Here is a 21,637-nt window from a genome sequence, read left to right as displayed (position 1 = left end):
AGTTTTTAAATCATATGATGTTATGCTTAAGAACGAATAATACATTTAATAATAAGTAAAATAAAACTAGAATACTTTATTAAATTAAAAACTACTACAAACATTATTTCAGAAAAAAGAAAAATTATGATGAAATGTTTCCAAATTAACTCAAAATAAATTAAATTTATAAAGTTAAAAGATCATATTTTACTTAAAATAGTTGATCCAAGGTTATATAAAAAATAGAACACAATTTTAAAAACAGGAGGATTTTATATCATATGTACTAAATTTTAAACTATACAAAGACTACTTTATAGAACTCAACTGGTATGGTGCAGTTACAAAAGAAGCTACTTGCAACGATGATTTTCCTCGTATAAAATATCATGCAATACTTTTTAAGACTTTGTCTGCGTTTCGAATTATTTTTCTAAGAAGAATAACTGTAAAGCAAAAATGACAAAATATAAACCAATTTTGGAAAATAGCTGTTTAATATATGTGTGTATATATACATATACATATTAAGAGCTATTCTTAAAAATTAGTTTACATTCAAAATGTGGTTCAAAATGTGGAGAAAACATGGTTCAAAATGTGGAGAAAACATGGAAAAGATTACAGAATATTGAAAAAAGAAAATTATTTTAAAGAAAAAATTAGAAAAAAAATTAATAAAAGTCCGGGGGTAAAAAAATAAAATATAGAATGACGGATATAGTCACATGACTATATCCACTATTTCTTTAGTGCTCCTCACACTATTGTATTGATGTATTTTGCATAGACTATATTGATACAATATTAGAAAGCACTCCTTTTCGCGGATATAATCGTCTGAGCTGATGAAGAGATTATCTTTTTTTCCCCGGACTTTTATTAATTTCTTTTAAATATTTTTTTCTTTATTCTGTAAATTTTTCCATGTTTTCTCTACATTTTGAACTTATTTTATGAGTTCTATATGCTTGCAGATTAGGAGCAGTAAATAAAACTTACTGATTTTCTTTGTTTTTCTCCTTTTTATTTTTATTTATTGTGCTATATATATATATATATATATATATATATATATATATATATATATATATATGCATGTGTGTGCATGTAACTTTACAATATAACAAAACTTTATTAACTAGAGCTCCCAAACTTAATTAATAAAGAAATTATTTAGATTGATAATTCTTAGTCACTTCAGTCTTAAGTAATAATCTTCAAATTTTTCTTCATTCTTGAAAGTTTTCCTTTCAGACAGAAATAAATTTAAAGAATTACCAATCTAAGAAAGCACACCTTGAAGCATTTCTTAAAGAACGCAGTTAACTACAAAAAATTTACTTATCAGTTTAAAATATTCTTCAGACATTATTTACGGTGGTAATTCTCAATCTTTTTAATAAAAAAAATATTTAAATAATTGTTTCCAAAAAATTTATATGTACTCTTGAAGGGAAAACAAAATCATAAATTGGGCAGAAAATAATTTTGAATTAAGAAGAATATAGCCTCAATTTGTTTCAACAATCCCCCTGTGCAACGACAAATTTTGAAATAACTCAACATTGTTTTATGAATATCTAAGAAATGATGGCATTGCACTTTTAGGAAAAGCGGCATAGAAATGATATTCAGAAAACGTCCAGGTAAGGAATAATTTGTAAAATTGTAAAAATATCAAATTCAACAAATCAAAAGGTTTTAAACGTGGTAACATTATAATAAAGAAAGTAATAAGTTCATAGATCTTCTATTAATTTTTTAATGCTACTTCATATAAAATTTATAAATTAACTAAGACATGTTGTAAAATTTTAAGCTAACTATGTTTTGTTACAGAATAATTTATTACCTCTTTAGAAATATGGACCACTATTTTTTCAATAACATCAACAAGCACTTCATTCTTCAAGTTCTATAAATGAAAAATTCAGCTAAATTTATCTTTTTGGTGCAAGGAAAAAAAACTAAATAGATAAACAAGAAATGCTCTTAAATAACTCTGTGATACAGTATGCACGTTCTTCGATACTTAAAATTGTTTCATATCCACTGATTTCTGTCTTCTTTAATTTTTACATGAAAAATGATTAATTTTTACATGGAATTAGTTGTATTTTATTTTCATCAGTTAAGGCATTAAAATTTTCCAGTTAATTTTTTTAACTATTAAATAACTTTTCTCTTTGCTAAAAAAATTATAAATGCCAAAACTGTTTTAAGAGTTCATGAGTTTATTAAAAAAGGAAATTTAAGTTATTAGAAAAACAAAATGCAAGGAATATTATAGCGAACTAATATTACTTGCATTATAATTTTAGAGCTTTCTGAATTTGTTTTCAACTAAAGTGGAATAATCTTTAAAAAGAAGTTCAAAGAACAATAACTCATTTTCAAATAGTTTATGTACTTCAATTTTTTATTATTCAATAATTACACATCCTACAGCTTTGTTGGGTAAAACATTTTTACAAGGTCTTTCTAATAAAATTTTTGTAAATGAATTTTAATCCATAATTCAGAAAGCGATTTTGATTCAAGTTTTAATCTGCCATATATATTGCATGATATAGACTGAAGCAGTGCAATAACACCTTACAAATTTGTCAACAGATAATTTAGTAAAAATATCTATCAATAAAAGTGCGTTTTTTACAAATCTAAAAGATAAGACTGAAAAATATAGTTTACTGCAGATAATAAGAATTTAAAGTTTTAATAAAATGTAAAAACAAAAATTTATCAAACAAACTGAAATAGATTCTTATTTGACTATTACTTTTTCTTACTTTATTATGCCTGTTTTAATCAAATAAAACAAATTATTCAAAAACTAGAAAACGATTAATTTGAAGATTTTTACTAATTACTTTTCTATTTTCAAAATCTTATTTATTCACTGTAAACAAATATAACAAATCTAAAACAAAAGTTACAGTGCTAAAAGTTTTATTGGGCCCAAGAAAGAAAGTAACAGCTGAAAAATGTTTGACCTAATGATTGGATTTTCAGTACTAACAAAAAATGTTAATAACTTTAGAATTGTTAATAACTTTAGAATTATTAACAATATTAACGATCTAAATTATTCTAAGAAATTTGTATAGATGATATTTAAACACAAAAATCAGTCACAAAAACGTCTTTAAATAATCTTTCTATCTTAACACTCAAGGAGGACATCTCTTAAATCTGATCCCAATAGAAAGCAGTCGAATGTTTGGTTCTTTAACGTAAATTTTACTTTTTGCATATGCCCTTTTTGAACTTGATGCACTGTAATTAATAAGTAGTTTTGCATAAAAAATCACGCATTAATTAATGTTTCTTTTTTTAAATATTACATAAATATTTATTTACGAATCTAATATAAAAATATACATAAAACAAAAAATACCATCAGCTCAGATCTAGATTTTACTAATGGTCTTCCTGCAGCCAGATTAGGAAAAAAAAAATTTTCCAGCCCAAACTAAAAAAAAGGAAACAATAAATTTGAATATGAATTTTTATTTCTTTCATTTACCAAACTATGATAACTTAACATGTTAATAAACTGAGTACCTTGATAATTTTACGTTTTACAATTCATTCTTAGCAAATTATCAATTTCAATAAGGTAAAAACTTCCTAAATTAGCACTTGATCTTGAACTATTGCTTAAATTGCTTAGAGTTTGATTTATACTGCCATTACTAACTTACTTCTCAACTTAAATTAGTCTAAAACAAATGTTAATGTTAAAGAAGTAATTATTGTTGTTTATAACTTGATACAGATACGAACTATGAAAATAAGATATTACACATTAATTTTTTTAAAAAAAAGTTTGTTACTTATAAGTATTAAAACAGTAAATAAATAAGAATATCAGTCAAGAAAAATAATCAATCTTCCAAAATTTAAAAAAAAAAAAAATTAAATAAAAATTCAAGTTAAAAAATTTTGCTAAAATAAAAATTACCTTTCATTACGTCAACTTGTTTTAAATTATCTTCTGAATTCACAATTATTTTATGACTCACAGGTAAGAAGCTTTTCATGAGTATCATTCCATGCAGTTGGCACTTTTGAATTATTCCCTGAAAATTAATAAGTTTCAAAATGGTAAGAAATTCATCAAGCTGTCCTTTAAAAAATGAATCACATTTAACAATTATTAAAATAAATCAAAATTACTTTTTTTAAAACTAAAAACTTCTACAAACATTATTTCCAAAAAAATTAAAAGTTTCCAAATTAACTCAAAATAAATTACACTTAAAAAATTAAGCGATTATATTTTACTTAAAATAGTTGATCCAAGATTAGAAAAAAAATGAAATTAGTTGTTTTTTGTTTGGAACAGTTAAGACATTAAAATGATTTAGTCAAACTCCATTTAACAATAATATAACTTTTCCACTTGCTAATAATAATAATAATAATAATAATAATAATAAATGCTAAAACTATTTTAAGAGTTCAAGTAACAGATGAGTTTATTAAAAAAAAGGGAAAGTTAAGCATTGTTACAAGAAAAACAAAATACAAGGAATATTATAGTGAACTAATATTACCTAAAATTATAATTTTTGAGCTTCTTGAATTTTTTTTTAACTAAAGAGGAATAATCTTTAAAAAGAAGTTCTCAGAACAATAAATCGATTTCAAAGAGTAACGCACTTGAATTTTTTATTATTCAATAATTACACATCCTACCACTTTGAAGGGTGAAAAAATTTATAACGCGTAGCTAATAAAATTTTGGTAAAGGAGTTTTAAAACATAATCCAAAAAGCAATTTTAATTCAAGTTTTAATTTGTCATATGCATTGCATAATTTAGACTAAAACATTGCAATAAAACCTTAAAAATTTGTGACTAGAAAATTTTAAAAAAATTTGTAACAATATCTTTCAATTAGTGTTCCACAAATTTAAAAAATAAGAAAGAAAAATATAGTTTACTGCAGAAAATAAGAATTCAGAACTTTTAATAAAATGCAAAAACGAACTTATAAAACAAACTGAAATAGAACTTTAATGTATTTTTCTTATATTACTCTGCATGGTATAAATTTTATATCTTTTAATTCAATAAAACAAATTAAATAAAAACTTATAAGCAATAAATTTGCCAACCTGATTGACATGATTTCTTTTCAAACTTAAAATACTTACATTGAAAGTATAATTGAATGAAAATCAGAAACAAAACCTTCCACTCCAATTTTTTGTTAATCAGTTATAAATAAAACCTAAATAATTATCAATAATCATTCTATCTAATATAAAATTTTTCTTCCAAAACTACATTAAATTTTACAGCCAATATTCTAGAAGGTCAATGCATTTTTCTGACAAAATTACATCAATACGTGAACCTAAGCTAATTAACTGTGAGCAGCATTTTCTTAAAGTAATTTAATACTATGCTTTTGTCCACTTCTAGATTGTGAAAAATATTTACATTATTGCATGATTAAGGTTAAAAGAAATTTTAAGCTGCATCCACTGCGAAATTTGCAGACGAAATTAAAATAAATTTTAGAAAATCTCAAGACAGACAAATTAACAGTAAAAAAATAACAAATGTAAACAAAATAACATTATTAATCAGACAAAATTAAACATACCAAAAATCTCAAGACAAACAAACAGTATTAAATTAACAGTAAAAAAATAACAAATATAAACAAATTAAAGTATAAAATTACAGTATTAAACAATAATTTAATACTACACTTTCTTTTTTTTAATAACTGTCCCAATTTTTGGGCTTACGTTTTCTAATGTTCAACTCCTTAGCCTTGTAATTTTGAACCCAATCCAGAAGACAAGGGAAGTACCAGATAATGTATTGGGAAAAACTTGATTTCGTGGAGGACTTTTTGATGCCGTATTTGCGTTGCATAAAGTGGGAAACCTCTCACAGTTAGTTAATACTGCCTTACTACTTCCGCTTCATAACTCGATTTCAAATTTTATAAGAAATATTAAACATTCCTTAGGGAGCTAAATATTTTATATTTAAATTTAAAGTACTTACTTATTAGTCAACATTGTTTATTTTAGAATTTATTGTAAGAAAATTAAAATATGAAATTTTTTAGTCCTGAATTTAATTAGTACCAATAACTAGTTTATTTTGATTTTACAATTATTTTTTTATTTTTTCCCAACTTTAAGTGACATTTAAAACTGTTTGAAGTACCTAAACTATTGTAAACCAAAGCATTTCTTAACGCATTTTTACTCAATCAATATGCCAACTTTACAGGTAAACAAAATGTTTGCCTATATTGTTAGGCAACAAATGAAACAGAAATGTATGTCATAAATTTTCCACTGAGTGACGCATTTTAACATTTAGAAACTGATGAGTGAAAGATATTTTTTTAAAAAATTAATTGCTCAAAAAAACCAATGATATTCTGAATCAGCAAGAAATTTTGAAATGCCTATATTACTGTTAGTCACCGAAATGAAGAAAATGTCATCTTTCAAAGGTGAATGTCAACCTACTTTAGTGGTAGACGGATCCCCTGCCGAAAGGCTAACCGTGGAAGGTTCTCGTGGTCTTCCTCTCCATGTAATGCAAATGCGGGTTAGTTCCATCAAAACATCCTCCACGAGGGCAAATTTCCCCTAATACTTGATACAGGAGCTCCCTTGTCTTCTGGATTGGATTAAAAAATTGCAAGGTTACGCAGTTGTACGTTAGTAGTCGTAAACCCAAAAATCAGGTCGGCTGTTCAACGACGGTTATAAAATAAAAATGAAATGTAGTTAACTGCAACTGTTTTTTTTACAGACTATTTTCGAAATGTAGTTGTTACCATGAATGAAAAATCGTCGAAATCAAGTTTTTACCATTGAAATGATGAGAATGTCAACTTTCACCGGTGAATGCCAACAATCACTTAGTCACATTGGTGAATGGCCGAAATATTAATTACATCCTATTTTATATTTATTCTTTGATATTATCATATTTATACAATATTTTAAGATCTCTTCTGAAGATAGATTAGGAGAAACATCAGTGTTCGGAGTACCGGTAAAATCCATATCGAACCTTAAGAAAACTTCAATATAGGGTATATCGGGTAAACATTGAAACTTAAAATAAAACATTGATGTAGGATATAAAGCGGAGAAATGTAGGCCGGGTAGTATCATTCAACAAGATAGACTAGGTGATTGTCAACATTCACCAGTTTAAGTCCACCAATCTCTGTCATTCACAGTAAGACATACATTGTTATGAGTTTAAACCGACATTGTCTGAAGTCTTAAATGAAAACTGTTTTCAACTAAAATATAATTTTTATCTGTACAGGTGTCATAATTCATGACAATAGGTCCAGGAAATCTGTGGAGCCCCCAACATATTCCATGCATTTTATCTTCAAAGTAAGTGCACACTTTGTGCGAGAAAATTCAATAATATTAATAAAACATTGCAAGTTCGAATTAAACAGTTTTGGAATTTGATCTGATCAGATAATGTATTAATCTAGGGGGACCATAATTCCAAGATTCACAGTGACAACTCCCCAGTTTCATTATTTTTTTTGAAAAGGCGTTAACAACCTTGGCATTGACCAAAAAGGAACAAGTGAGGAAAGTTTTGAATCGTAAGAAAAGGAGGAAGAACTACGAAATGTTAGTTTATTGTTTTGATTTCTACGGATATTTACTAAATTTGGTTTCAAACTTTTGTATGTGAGGCCCCGGTTTGTAGACTCAAACGATTGTTAACTCAGAATTTCATGCACGTGCATTAGGCTAAAGGTGAAATTCCCTATATTTATTCAAATAGCACACACAACGTAGCCTCCAACTTAGTTATTAAATAAAATTCTAAATAAGTATTTTATTTTTTAAATAATAATATTTTAAATATTATATTCATAATGTCAAAAATAAAATGAATTACGACAAAATACGTTTTAAAATTATACTGAATATTTAAAATGCTTCATATTTGTTGTTGTTGTTCTAAAGGGCAGGGAGTCAAACGGCCCCACTTTTAAGGAAGGCTTTGGCTGGGGCCCAGGGTGCTTTTTCAGGTCTATGGCGAGTCCGAATGATTTTATAACCGTCATTAAGCAGCCAACCTAATTTAGCGTCTACGGCTACTAATGTTCAACACCGTAGCTTTTTAATTTTGAACCCAACCCAGAAGACTCCTGGATCAAGTATTTTGAGAAAATTTGCCTTCGTGGAGGACTTTTTGATGCCAATAATCCACATTTGCGTTACATGGAAAGGAGAACCGTGAAAACCTTCCACGGTTTGCTTGACAGCAGGAAACTCTAACCTATGATCCATCTACCACTGAGGATATTTTCCCTCAGCCCTGAGGTTTGTGCGTGCCGGCTGAGCAGAATTCGAATCGACCAGTTATCACTGGGATCGAACCAGAGTCACTTCATTGGAAGCGAGCGTTCTATCCCCTGAGCCACCATGGCTCAGTCCGGATGATTCAACCAGTTGAAAGGGAAAAGGAGGTTAAGTTCTGGATCATAAATGGCTTAAAACTAGTTTTAACTTTTTGTCGTAATAGAATTCGCTTATTTTTGTGAGCGCAGGTACAGTGACCAAAGAAAAAGAGCGCCACTCTTAATAACGTTTGATCTAATCATCGGATTTTTACTTACTCAATTTTAATGGTTTGTGGGGGAACTAATTAGTGCAGAAGATATTCTATATTAGGAAATCAGAAAAGAGACAAAAAAAGTAATTTTTCTGAATAAACAACGGAATCGGATATCTATTTCCCAAAATATAGGGATTAGCCGCAATCTGGAAAAAAATTTGTCCTGATAGTTTGGCTAAGAGAACGGTACACAGTTTGAGGCAATTATTAATTTACTTTAAGCATATTTTGCAGTGTCTAGAGAAATTTTTAAGTAAATTGAAAAAAAAATTTCACACAATAATAAAATTCTTTTGTCTAAAGATACAAAAAAATCAATTTTAGCAAATATTTATTATTTTTTATTTTATTTATTAATAATCAAATAATTTTAAATTTTAAGGTATAATTTTTTTACATCATTACAAAGAATGCAATTTCACATATCAAAAGACAAAATCTAAAAGAAGTAGTAGAATAGTTCCTGGAAAATCGAGTTTCAAAAATACTACTGTTTTAAAATTCAATTTCTCAAGAACTAGTTGACCAATTTCACTTAAATGTCATATTTTGCTTTGTAAAATTACATTCTTTAAAAAGATGTAAAAAATTTTATACCTTACAAATCGAAATTATTTCGACTATTATTAAATAATACCGCTTTCGTGATCAAACTATTGGGACCATATTTCTCGCCTTCCAATGAGTGGAACCGGGTTCGACTCCCAGCAATGGCTGGTCGATACAAATTCCGCATTAGGCTTGAGCTGACTACAGTGCTGACGTAAAATATCCTCTGTGGTAGACGGATCACGGGAGCCTTTGCCGTCAGGCTTACCGTGGGAGGTTTCTCACGGTTTTCCTCGCCATGTAATGCAAATGCGGGTTAGTTCTATCAAAAAATCCTCCACGAAGGCAAATTTCTTCCAATACTTGATCCAGAAGCTCCCTTGTCTTCTGGATTGGGTTCAAAATTAAAAAGCTAGGGAGTTTATAAAATAAAATTATGTTTTTTCCTAAAATTATTCCTCTTAGATTTTGGCGGTCAGAAATCCGAATTCCTCGGAGGAAAAAAGCTTCGCGTATTTTGAGAAAGTACGTTTTTGCGTTTGACTTCGTAACTTAAAATATCGTCTGCACTTAATTATTAACATATTTTGGGTCACTCCCTTTAACTACTAAGATTTTGAACATATGATCATTGGACTAAAAGTAATTCAGGGTAGCCCATTTTTTATATTGAGCACCGTACATATGTATCTTAATATAATGTATTATTCCTCGTACTAGAATTTGTATTAAAATCACATATTATACAATTTATAACTCTTTGTTTAAACAGCTAGAAATTGCCTGTTAACAAAGGAAAAAAACTGTAGCAAGATGTGTGTTTGAAAATAATTGCAAGATTTGAAATAGTTTACAAAGTAGATTGAATTTTACTTACAGATGAAGTTGCAATCAGCAAAACAGATCCCACTTTATCTGGTTGTTCCCTATTTGTCACAATACTGAGCTGAAATTTATCCTACAAGCATCGTTGAATTTAATGAAAGCAATTGCTATTTGAAATTAATTACAAGATTTGAAATAGTTTTCTAAGAAGATTAAATTTTACTTACACATGAAGTTGCAATCAGCAAAACAGATCCCACTTTGTCCGGTTGTTCCATATTTGTCACCCTATTGAGCAGAAAATATCCTACAAAGCTAAATTACATTGAATTAGAGAGACAGGATTAATATCAAACAAATTAAAGGTCTCAAAAAATATAGAAAAAGTTTAAATTAGAAAAAGTGAAAGTTAACGATATTAAAAGTAATGGAAACACAGCACAAGGAACATGGTCGGAAGCAATCAATATACTTACAAACACATGGAAAAAAAATAGCTAAAAAATACATAAGATGAAACACTAATTTACATCCGATAAAAACAAAGAAAATGATTAAAAACATTATTAAAAAAATCTATCAGACACACTCGAAAAGAAACGAGGAACAAAATTGCTAAAAAGAAACAAAAAGAAAATACATATTAAAATCTGGATCCTTTAAAAAAAAACAGGAAAATTTTTTCTAAATCAATTAAAAAGATTTGTCAAATCATAAAATGAGAAAAACATAAGAATAAAATAATTAAAGTAATAAAAATCTTGAAATAAAGATTAAAAATGGATATACTCAAATTAAAAAATTAATAATAAAAAAAGTTAAATCTGTGTAAGAATAATATCGCACCGTAAACAAAACCGAATAATATGAAAACCAAATAAGACCATGAACAAAAATGGACTTGATCAGATGCACATAAACGAAAATTTTATAAAGCAAGAAAAAATTAGAGCCCGCATTGGAAAAAAATGGAAGAGACATGGAACAAAAGTGGTGCACCAATACGAAAAACAAACATCCATTCGAAAATATGAAAAAAAGCACTGAAAAAACCATTGGAAGATAAACACGCCAAAAAAAAACATCGAGAAAAAAAAACTCCAAAAAAAGATATACACATAAACATTGGAAACGAAAACAAAACACATATAGGATATAAAAACGCAGATTTAATTTTTTATATATATCTTACTCATTGAAAAGCAGAGGGTACATTAGAAAAAAGAAGATGAAAGCTGGAACACTATGAATAAGAGTGGAAAGCATTTGAAAATGGTGGGAAAATATGAGGAAATCAAAATTGCAAAAGATAATTACAGAAAAAAAAAACAGAAGCAAAAAGTACAAACTCTGAAAACAAAACGATTTATATAAAAAGAGAATGGATGTAACGAAAAACTTCTTTAAAAAAAACAGGGACGGATTTGATCAACTTCACTGGAAAGAAAATATTAACCTTTGAAAAACACTCTGAAAAAAAGACACAGGAAAACATTTAAAAAATACAAAATACACTTAAACAACACGTACATTGGAAGAAATGAATTGGAACACAAATACTGAATGAAAAAATTTGGAACACAAAAATAAGATGAAAAAATTTGAAACTCTAATACAGGATAAACAAAAAAAATCGAAACATAATGCCTGATGAAAAGATATAAACACAAACATTAGATAAAGAAATTTAAAAAATGAACACAGTTTGAAAAAATTCGAAACAGGAACAAAGGACAAACAAATTGGAGCACAAACACTGTACGAAATAATTTGGAACAGGACGAAAAAAGTAGGAACACAAACACAGAACGATAAAAATTGAAGAACAAACAAAGCACGAAAAAATTTCAAATACAAAGATAGGGACATAACATTTTGAAACATAAACATTGGATGAAAAAATTTGGAATACAAACACGTTGAATGAAACATTTGACACACACATTGAAAGAAAAAAAATTAAACGCATATTGAAAAATGAAAAGTTGAATACATATTATAAAAGGAAATTTGAAACATACAATGAAATTAAAAACGAAATACAAACTTGGAATAAAAAAGCGGGCACAGAAGCTGGAAATAAAAAGGGAAATATAAAAAGAACTGGAAATATAGCGGAAATAAAACACACATTAAATAAAAAAAAAGGACCATATATTGAAAGAAATGGAATCTACATTAAAAAGAAAAACTAAATAAGTCAATTGAACAATAGGAAATGATAAAAAACATTAAAAAAGAAAAAAAAACCTGAAAAATCAAAAATAAAAATTGGAAATATGAAAAATCCAAACAAAATTAAAAATATGGAATAAAATTGAACAAACGTACGAAACTAAAAGGAACAGAAACAATGAACAAAAAATTTGGAAGAAACACAAGACAAGAAATTTGGAACACGAACTTAGGTCGAAAAAAATTAGAAACACAAACACAGGACGGAAAAACCTGGTTCAAAAATACTGGATGAAAAAATTTGAAACACAATTACTGGAAGAAAGAATTTAGATCACAAGCACTAGATGAAAAAAAAAATTGAAAACAAACACTGGATAAAAAAATTGAAATAATGTCATTGGATGAAAAAAATTAGAACATAAAGAACATAAAGAAAATATGAAATAGAATTGAGCACGTAAAAATACATAAAGATAGTGCCTCTAAAAAAAAAATTGATTGAATGTACTTGAACAAAAAATTTATCAATCGAATAACACTTTGAAAATACTACAGAAAACATTCAAAACATTTAAACATCACATAAAGCACTCAGAGAAAAAATTAAAAAACACATATTGGAAGGAATTAATTGGAACGCAAACAGTACGTAAAAAAATATAGAATAGAATACAGAAATATAAAATAGTGGGATGAATAAATTTGGAACACTAACACATCGTGAAAAAATAAAGATCAGAAACAATGGTTGAAAAATATGCGGAACACAAACACTGGGTTAACAAATTAGAAACACTAATACAAGGTGAAAAAATTTGGAACACCGATACAGAATGAAAAAATTTGGAAAACAAAGAACGAAAAATTTCGCAACAGGAACATAGAACGAAAGATGTAGGAACATAAATACTGGATAAAAAAAATTTGGAGCATAAGCATTTGAAGAAAAAGTTTGGAACACACTAAATACGAAATAGAAACTAAAATGAAAAAATTTTAAACTCAAAACTTCGATGAAAAAAATTCTAATTAGTTAAAATGGAAAAAAAAAGAGACGGAATACGCTTTATGATGAAATAATGATAAACCCGATCGATCGAAATTCGTCGCGCGTGATTTAAAAGCGGGAAAACCTCGAGCGCATGTTGCGAGCCGACGGCAAACGGACGAAAAAAAAATAATTAAAAAGAACGAATTAAATTTATTTTGTTTTCTATTCAAAGAAAAAATGCATTACCTCTTTTCAGTAATAAATGAGAGTTTACTTCCAGTATCGTACCATGTAAAATAAATAAGTGCCTTACCTTACAAGAATGAGCTTACCTATTAACGTAGAAAAGTACGCAGCCATTTTATGATCGTCACGTAAAATATCTCTTGAATTTAATTAAAACTTACCTAAAATACTCACTAACTCTTCACTGATTACATACATGAATGTCAGATGAGAACTTACTGGTAATCTTTTTCTTCAGATTCTAGAAAGAAAAGAAAATTAAACTCAATTCGTAATGGGAAAACGAAAGATTGCACTGCTTTCATACATTCGTTCATTTTTCGATCTTTAAGAAAAATAGTTAGTTCCTTATTCAGAACATTCTTTATTCAAAAAATATATTTAGAAATTAAAGAGAAAAGCAATCGGATTGTTTTAAAACACACTGTGTGGAGAGGAGTTATCGACAATGTCAACCTTCATCTACGAAAAGGTACCCCAACGTAGAATCGAGATAACATGTCTTATATATTAGTGAATTGTATTTTTGCAGTGATAGACACACTGAAGTACTCCCCCAACCAGAATCATAACTGTGATAGAATTCAATGAATGGATACCACTAGTTGATTTATTGCTGTTTTGTGAAAAGCCGGGAGAGCTGTATTAAGACCACAGTACTTTTGAGCTGATCATGAAAGCTGTATTAAGCACCAGCTGTATTCACGGTAGTGGTCGCTCCTGTCCTTTAGCAGTCTCGTTTATACGTTGTGTGCGATCGAGACTGAGTAGCAATGGAGATTAACAAGTCCAACTGTTCAATGTGAACCATCCATCGAAGAAGGCGTGTTCAGATCGAAGTGACCGTTACTGTCAAGGTAGGCATGTTCAAATCAAGTCCGAAGGTCACCAATGTGGGGAAAGGAGTTACCGACAATGTCAGCCTTCATGTATGTAAAGGTACCCCAACATAGAATTGGGTTTAAATATCTGATATACTATTGAATTGCCATTGTATTTTTGTAGTGGTAGACACACTACAATACGTTGAAAAAAGTAGTCTATTGCTCTGTATTATCATAGTTGTGAAACTATTCAGTACTTTAGTGTTTTGAGTTGGAACCTTAATACTGAAGTGCAAAATAAAATCTTTAAATAAGCTTCCATTGTCTTAAATTTTAATTGTTAAATATATCCTAATAAATCGAAGAAATCATTTATCTTCAACTATATTCTCATAGCAGAGCTACCAACATAGTTTAACCAAAGAAAAGAGTACTATCTTGTAGATAAAATATAAAACTAAAGAAAAACATTTATATTTAAAAAACTACTTGTATTCAGGCACCATTACAAATTTAGTTCTGCTCCACTTTGCACCACCGAATCACAGAAGCGCAAGTGATAGCAGGCCTGACTATTGATGTGTACAGCGCGCAAAATAAAAAAACGGACAATCCTGAATAACTTTTGATCAAATGGTCGGATCTTCACGTTCTAGGACTCAATCTTAATGGTTCGAGGGTGTTATCTCAAACATGCTAATTAATTAGTGCAGACGATATTTTAAGATAAGAAATTAGACACAAAAACGTACTTTCGATGAATAAACATATTTTTTTTCCCTGACGGATTCGAATTTCAGACCTCCAAAATAGAGGGGATAATTTTATTTTATATTATTTTATAACCGTCGTTGAACAGCAGACCCAATTTTTGGGTTTACAACTACTGATGTTCAACTCCGTAGCCTTGTAATGTTGAACCCAATCCAGAAGACAAGGGAACTCCTAGACCAAGTATTGGGAGAAATTTGCCTTCGTGGAGGACATTTTGATGGAACTAAGCCGCATTCGCGGTACATGGAGAGGAAGACCACGAGAACCTCCCACTGTTAGCCTGACGGTTAAGGAACTCTCCGTCTACCACTGAGGATATTTCAGATCAGCACTGTGGTCGGTTGCAAGTCGGATGTGGATTCGTACCTTCCTACCATTGCTGGGATAAGAACCCGGTTCACCTCATTGGAAGGCGAACGTTCTATTTCCTGAGCCATCGCGTCTCAGCTAACGGGATCTAGGAATAGGGTCCCAATAGTTCGGTCAGGAGAGTGCTCCAAAATTTAGACCCCTTAATGTTTATTTTTCTTTTTGCGCGTTTATCAATATCTCGAGATATTTAAAAGACAATTAGAAATCTTTACCAAACAATTATAAAATTCATTTATACAAAGATAATTCTAAGCAAAATATAACTTATAATAAATATTTATTATATTTTATTATTTATTTAATATTAGTCGAAAAATTTTTATATTGCAAAGTATAACATTTTTTACATCATTATAAAGAAAATATAATTTTACACGGCAAAATACAAAATTTGAATGAAATAGGTCAAATAGTTCCCGAGAAATCAAATTTTTAAAATACGACTCTTTTTTAATTCGATTTCTTAAAAACTATTCGGGATGGTTCATTTATTTTTTTGCTTCATAATTTTCGGTTATAAACCCCTGTTGTTTCAGTTATAAGCACGACACATCAAGATACATTCTTTGGTTTTATTAATTTTGCAACCAACATGTTTGTTCCAAGGTTGAATTTTGGTCAAGGATTAGGCAAAAACCTTTAGAGGCAATGTTGATTTGGACTTTTAGCAGTTTTTTAGGTGAAAAAATAATCCCTTTTTATTTTGTGAGTGCATGGTACAAGAGTGGTCAACTGTGGATTCCTTTCAATACGCCATTTGCTTACATAGAATTTTGCAAGTTATGTGAAAATCTTTACCTTACTTGAAAAATATTTATTGATGATCAGTTTGAAAAGTTTCGATGATTTATGTTGGTTTCAGTGCAATTCATGATGGTCCAAAATCATTTGATGGTCACCATCATCTAACATGTTCCAATCTGTGTTCATAGTGTTTGATATGCCAACAAACTTCTATCATTTCATGATGGAAAATATTACTTGAATACTAGGATGGTTAATCATGAAGAGAATTCTCGTGAATCAACATCCATGATGAACCGTGATGGTCCATAATAGTTCCATGACCGTTAAATGGAAACTCTTGTTAGTTCTTAGGAATATACCATCAAAACCATTTGTTTTCTTTTTTCTTCCATAAATCAGTCCAAATTCCTACATTGAGGGGATTGTGCTGCATGATCGTTCCAACAACTATGTTCGAAATTTCCGATGGTTCAACATAAACAAACCATCAAAACAAGTTGCTATTCTTATGTTGGACCATCATAAATCAGTCCAAATTCCTGGGATGGTTACATTGGGGTGATGGTCACTTATGTTGGTTAACATCAAAAATATAATGGTTCATGATGGAATTATTGATGGTTTCTATCATGATTATGTTGGTACATCAATGAGAAACCATCAAAAATTTCGACTTGATGAGTATGACAATGTCATTTGCATATCACTGAGTAAAGTAGCTGAAATGTTTTATTAGGCTGTTTAATACCCGACTCCAAAGTAATGGTCATAAAACACCTTCTTGAGAACAGATGCTAGCAGTCTTTTTTTTTTCAAGTATGGTTAGTCCCTGTGTTCTTTAAGGTTGGTTTCTCTTGCCCCCCCCCCACTCTATTTTGAGAGTCAGAAATCCAAATCCGTAATGAAAAAAAGGTATTTTTATTCAAAGAAAATACGTTTTCGTATTTCATTCGTAACTAATATATCATTTGCATTAATTACTTAGCATATATATATATATATATATATATATATATATATATATATATATATATATATATATATATATATATATATGTAGTTTTATTCTCGAACCATTTCAGGGTGCGTAGCGATATTTCATAACAAAAAAGAAGCACCTTTTAAGTACTTTTTAAGCAGTCAAAAAATATTTTTAATCACTACATACATTAGCAAAATGCAAAATAATTTTCAAAGACTTTACATGATCATGATAAAATAACTAGTTTCTGACAAATAACTATTTTCTTGATTATATTAACCATTATAGAATGATCGGGAGATTTTTTCGGTTTGACATCGGAGAGTGGAAAATCAAGCCAGAAAATGATAATATCTTGCAAAATGCAACAGAGTTGCTCATGAGGGTGCAATAATATCATCAAACCCTGCTCGGTAGACGCACATGCGGAAGTATTTTCTCAAACTTGCAAAATGATTAGCGCTTTCATACACTATGGACCGACGGTGCGCCAAAATAGATTGTGATTGAATGAATTGTGAAAACGTTGAATAGAATAATGTGAAAAGCACAATTTTGCATAATACGTGGCAAAAATCGACATAGTTAAGAAAAAAAATCTCATTTTTGAAAAGGAAAAATTATGCACTTTTTAAAAACGCTACGCACCATGCTTTAAGATTGAGTCGCACAATGTGAAAAACCGATCATTAAATCTAAACTTATTCAGAAGGTTAAGTCTAAATTTATTTTTCGCATTGTACTTCACATCTATCCAGAGAATGCTTTAAGTCACAGATTTTATTCGAATATGAAATAAAAATTCCTCTTAGTTATTTTATTTTTTCACCGCCCTTGAACAGCCGATCCAAATTTTTTGGGTTCACAACTACTGATGTAGTCTTGTAATTTTAAACCCAACCCAGAAGACAAGGAAACTCTGGATCAAGTATTAGGAAAAAATTGCCTTCGTAAAGAATTTTTCAGACGGAACTAACCCGCATTTGCGTTGCATGGAAGGGAAGACCACGAGAACCTTCCACAAGTAGCGTTGACGGCAAGGGAATTCTAACCCATGATCCGTCTACCACTGAGGATACTTTACGTCAGAACTGTGGTCGATGCTAGCCGGATGAGGAATTCTCATCGACCAGCCGTCGCTGTTGTTCGAACTCGGTTCACCTCATTGGAATGCAAACGCTCTGTCCTCTAAGCCATCATCAGCTTTCAAGGAAAATATTTTCAAATCATTATAAATTCATTATAATATAATTGTTAAACTTACCCAAAAAGACGATCTTGCAAAATTTTCTAAATATTTCCTGCTGTCTTCATCTGTGTGTATATGCATACAAAAAGCCATTCATCCAGTCGAATAAAATCGGAGAACACAAGACAATAAACTTCAATAAACTAGAAAAAAACTAAAATACGTATTAGTTTCACCTAAAAAGAAATAGTTGATTAAAAACAAATCTACATAGTAAATATTGCGCAACAGTTTTTTAAAGAGTAAAAAGTAGACGTATGACTACCGACGTCGTGAATATGATAGTCAACAACAATTATTCTACCTTAAATTTTGAGAATAAGAAATTCATTCAATTAAGTATTTCTAAGCGTTGTCTGTGGCAGTTGATAACACTGCAAATTAAATATAACATATTTGTAAAAATAAATTCAAATTTCGAAAACAAATCGCTATTCTTTAATTCGATTTTGCTAAACGTATGTGATTAAATGTTTATTTTTTAATAACCTTTGATAATCAGCTTATCTATTTATTGCGTGTTCTATTATTTTTATTTTTTGAACTCCAAACTCAGAAGGCACTAAAATTTTTCCATTATCCATTATTTACTTAAAATATTACCTTCTACCTTACCTTCTGTTTTATGTATGGCAAAAAACAGAATAAATTAAGTTAGCTATACATACAGAAGAGTTCTTTCGTAGACTAATAATATAGGTAGACTGCTCATCTATGATTGCCAATAGGCAGCTAGGAAGAATCTTATGAGCAAAATGGCAAATCCTTGCTGTATTTGAACAGGGCTGGACTTATCATTTGGGGAACCCAGGCAATCGCAAAGGAACGCCAAATATAAAAAGGCAAAAAATTCATTTTTGATTTCGTATAAAATTCAAGAAAAAATATTTGTCTATTTTACCTTTCCTGCATGTTATGTCTGGACTTATTACTGTTCTTTACCAATTCTTTGATTACACATTGTTAATTGAACTCAACACAAGAGCAAAATTAAAAAAAAGATCAGTATTTTCTTCTTAAAAATTTTTTTAGGTTGCAATACTTTATCTGAAATAATCACTAAATAAATCAAATTAACTTTAATGATATTTCGCAAACTTATTTATGATTGAAAAATTTAATGAATGTTTAATAGCACGTCTATAAAAGAAATGATTAGTGATTTAAATTTATTTTTCAATGTATTTTTAATAATCATTTCATTGAACCCAAAATAATTTTGTTGATTCTTTCTTTAAGAACAATAAAGATTAAGAATTTAAAAATGTTAAAGTTGAATAAGACCTACATTTTTAATAATTTTGTTCTTGAATTAATTAGAAATATTTGTACAAAATTATTGTGCTAACTTGTACATTTTAGATCAATATTTTGTTTTAATTTAAGACAGATAACGAATTTATATATCAATTCTTTTGTTTGCTAATGGATGAAAACTTTTGTTAGTTTTGCTTGATTTCGTTAAATGCTGTTATAATTAAAAATTTACTGATTAGAGATGTAGATGAATGTAAACAACATTCATACAAACTTTCCAGACATGAAACGTCGATTTAAAATTTATTTTAAAAAACACGTAACTGTAACAAAAAAATGATTTTATCCTAAAAATATTTTACAATTAAATTCAAATTCGATTGAAATTAAATTTTTTGAATTATTGATTAGAAAAAACACTTGGAACAAACTCTTTGAAGTTGTATATTTGTTTTTCAATGTGTAAATTATATTTTGTTCTGCGTAAATTTCCTTATTCACAACTTGACATTTTTCTGCAAGAAAATTTCGACATTTTAGCTTAAGTAAACTTAACATCGTGGGTAGCAAGTTTACTCAACTCTTTCAAAACTTAATTGAAAATTATATAATTTCACTTGTTGCGCAGGAAGTTTACTCCAGTCAACTCTTTCAATTAGAACTATATATGCTCAATCAGAACTCAATTTAGAGCTATGTAAGTTGGCTAGTTGGACAGGAAAAAATATAAAAACGTAATAAAATCTTTTAATTGTGAAAAATAGCTGGCAATCTTTTCTTTCTTTATGTACTTCAACTTATCCATATTTTTTATGCTGCATAAAACTGTGTTAATGCAACCTACATAAAACTATGTTTTTTAGCATTTTCATCAAACCAATTGAAAACCAATAAATCAATCTTATAATTAATTCTTTAAGGAATCAGTTTTGAGTAATTTAATGTGATCAAAGAGGAAGTGAGTTTTTAAGGGAAGTTAGTTTCAAGAGGAGGAGTGGGTTTTACAATTAGGGTAACAGTCTAATCCGATTTTATTAGTCTATGAGTAGTGATGAACTCTTAGTCTGAATGTTAAGCCAACAATCGCATTTTCCAGAAGCTTTCTATTTAAAAAAAAGGAAATAAATATTACAAACGTATTAGAGAGGATAACTATAATATAAATTATGAACACTGTAAGAATATAATAATAGCTCAATAATAATAGACTAACAATTATTAATCCTGATTTGCATAGCTTTGATCTCAAGAAAACACTTTAAAAAATCCATAGTATCAAGAGCCATAATATTAAAAACCAGAACACATTTATAAGAAACAAAACAAAATAAAAACAAATTAATATTTTTGAATAGAGTAAAGAAAGCTTAAAATCTATAGAAGAGAGGTGCCAACTTTCCTAACTAGATATCAGAAATTAGTATTACAATAATATATATGTTTCTGTGAATGACCGAAATTTTAGGTTGTTGACTTGCACCGGTGAATTTTGACAATCACATAGTCGCTTCGGTAAATGTCCGAAATATATACTAGGTATAGTTAAGTGCTTGGTGTACATTTGCCCGGTATACCCAACACTGATGTTTTTTAAGGTCAAGTGCCACTTCTTGGAATGGAACTCCGAACACTGATGTGTCTTTTAATCTATTCTTATCAGATATTAAAATATCGAATAAATGTAATAATTGAATAATGTATAAATTAATATCAAATAGGATATAAGAATTACTTCGGACATTCATCAGAGAAGGTCGACATTCTTTTTATTTCAATCTTTCACGGTAACATAATCTATAGAAATTTCCAAATAATCTGCTTAATTTTATATAGTCTATGTCTAATAATATATAATTATGTATAGTAATACTAATATTAAAATATATGCTAACATATTTATTATTATTGTGTAGGAATTTATTATTAAATAAGAAACTAAAAATTACAGATAAACCATAACAGTTGGCATCTCTTTAAAAAGAAGAATAAATAGAAAGTTTCAAAATATAAAG

The 21,637-nt window shown here is 28.8% G+C and overlaps 1 protein-coding gene across 5 annotated transcripts in view; it reads right to left on the bottom strand.

Moving 5' to 3' along the window:
• The window catches only part of LOC122272638 (uncharacterized), a 64,964-nt gene extending 45,757 nt beyond the window's left edge, over positions 1 to 19,207 (bottom strand). The window contains exons 1-6 of one of the 5 annotated variants that reach the window (XR_015429084.1): positions 18,384 to 19,206; positions 10,233 to 13,661; positions 10,058 to 10,138; positions 3,950 to 4,067; positions 3,383 to 3,457; positions 1,838 to 1,900 (exon numbers count right to left, since the gene is read on the bottom strand). Coding sequence is in view for 1 of the 5 variants with exons in the window: in XM_087151143.1 (XP_087007269.1) it covers positions 1,887 to 1,900; positions 3,950 to 4,067; positions 10,058 to 10,138; positions 10,233 to 10,283 (264 nt within the window). In the remaining 4 variants the exon portion in view is untranslated. Of the gene's footprint in view, positions 1 to 328; positions 429 to 1,837; positions 2,164 to 3,382; positions 3,458 to 3,949; positions 4,068 to 10,057; positions 10,139 to 10,232; positions 13,662 to 18,383 lie in introns of those variants that run through there. The other 4 variants (XM_087151143.1, XR_015429086.1, XR_015429083.1 and 1 more) reach the window with 4 other exon arrangements.
• Positions 19,208 to 21,637: the final 2,430 nt, after the last annotated feature.

The sequence above is a fragment of the Parasteatoda tepidariorum genome, chromosome 1, assembly GCF_982258835.1.
Source record: "Parasteatoda tepidariorum strain Cologne lab strain chromosome 1, Ptep-v5.0, whole genome shotgun sequence".
Lineage (NCBI taxonomy): Eukaryota > Metazoa > Arthropoda > Arachnida > Araneae > Theridiidae > Parasteatoda > Parasteatoda tepidariorum.
Note: the sequence above shows the minus strand (reverse complement) of the source record. Positions and strands in the feature narration are given on the sequence as shown.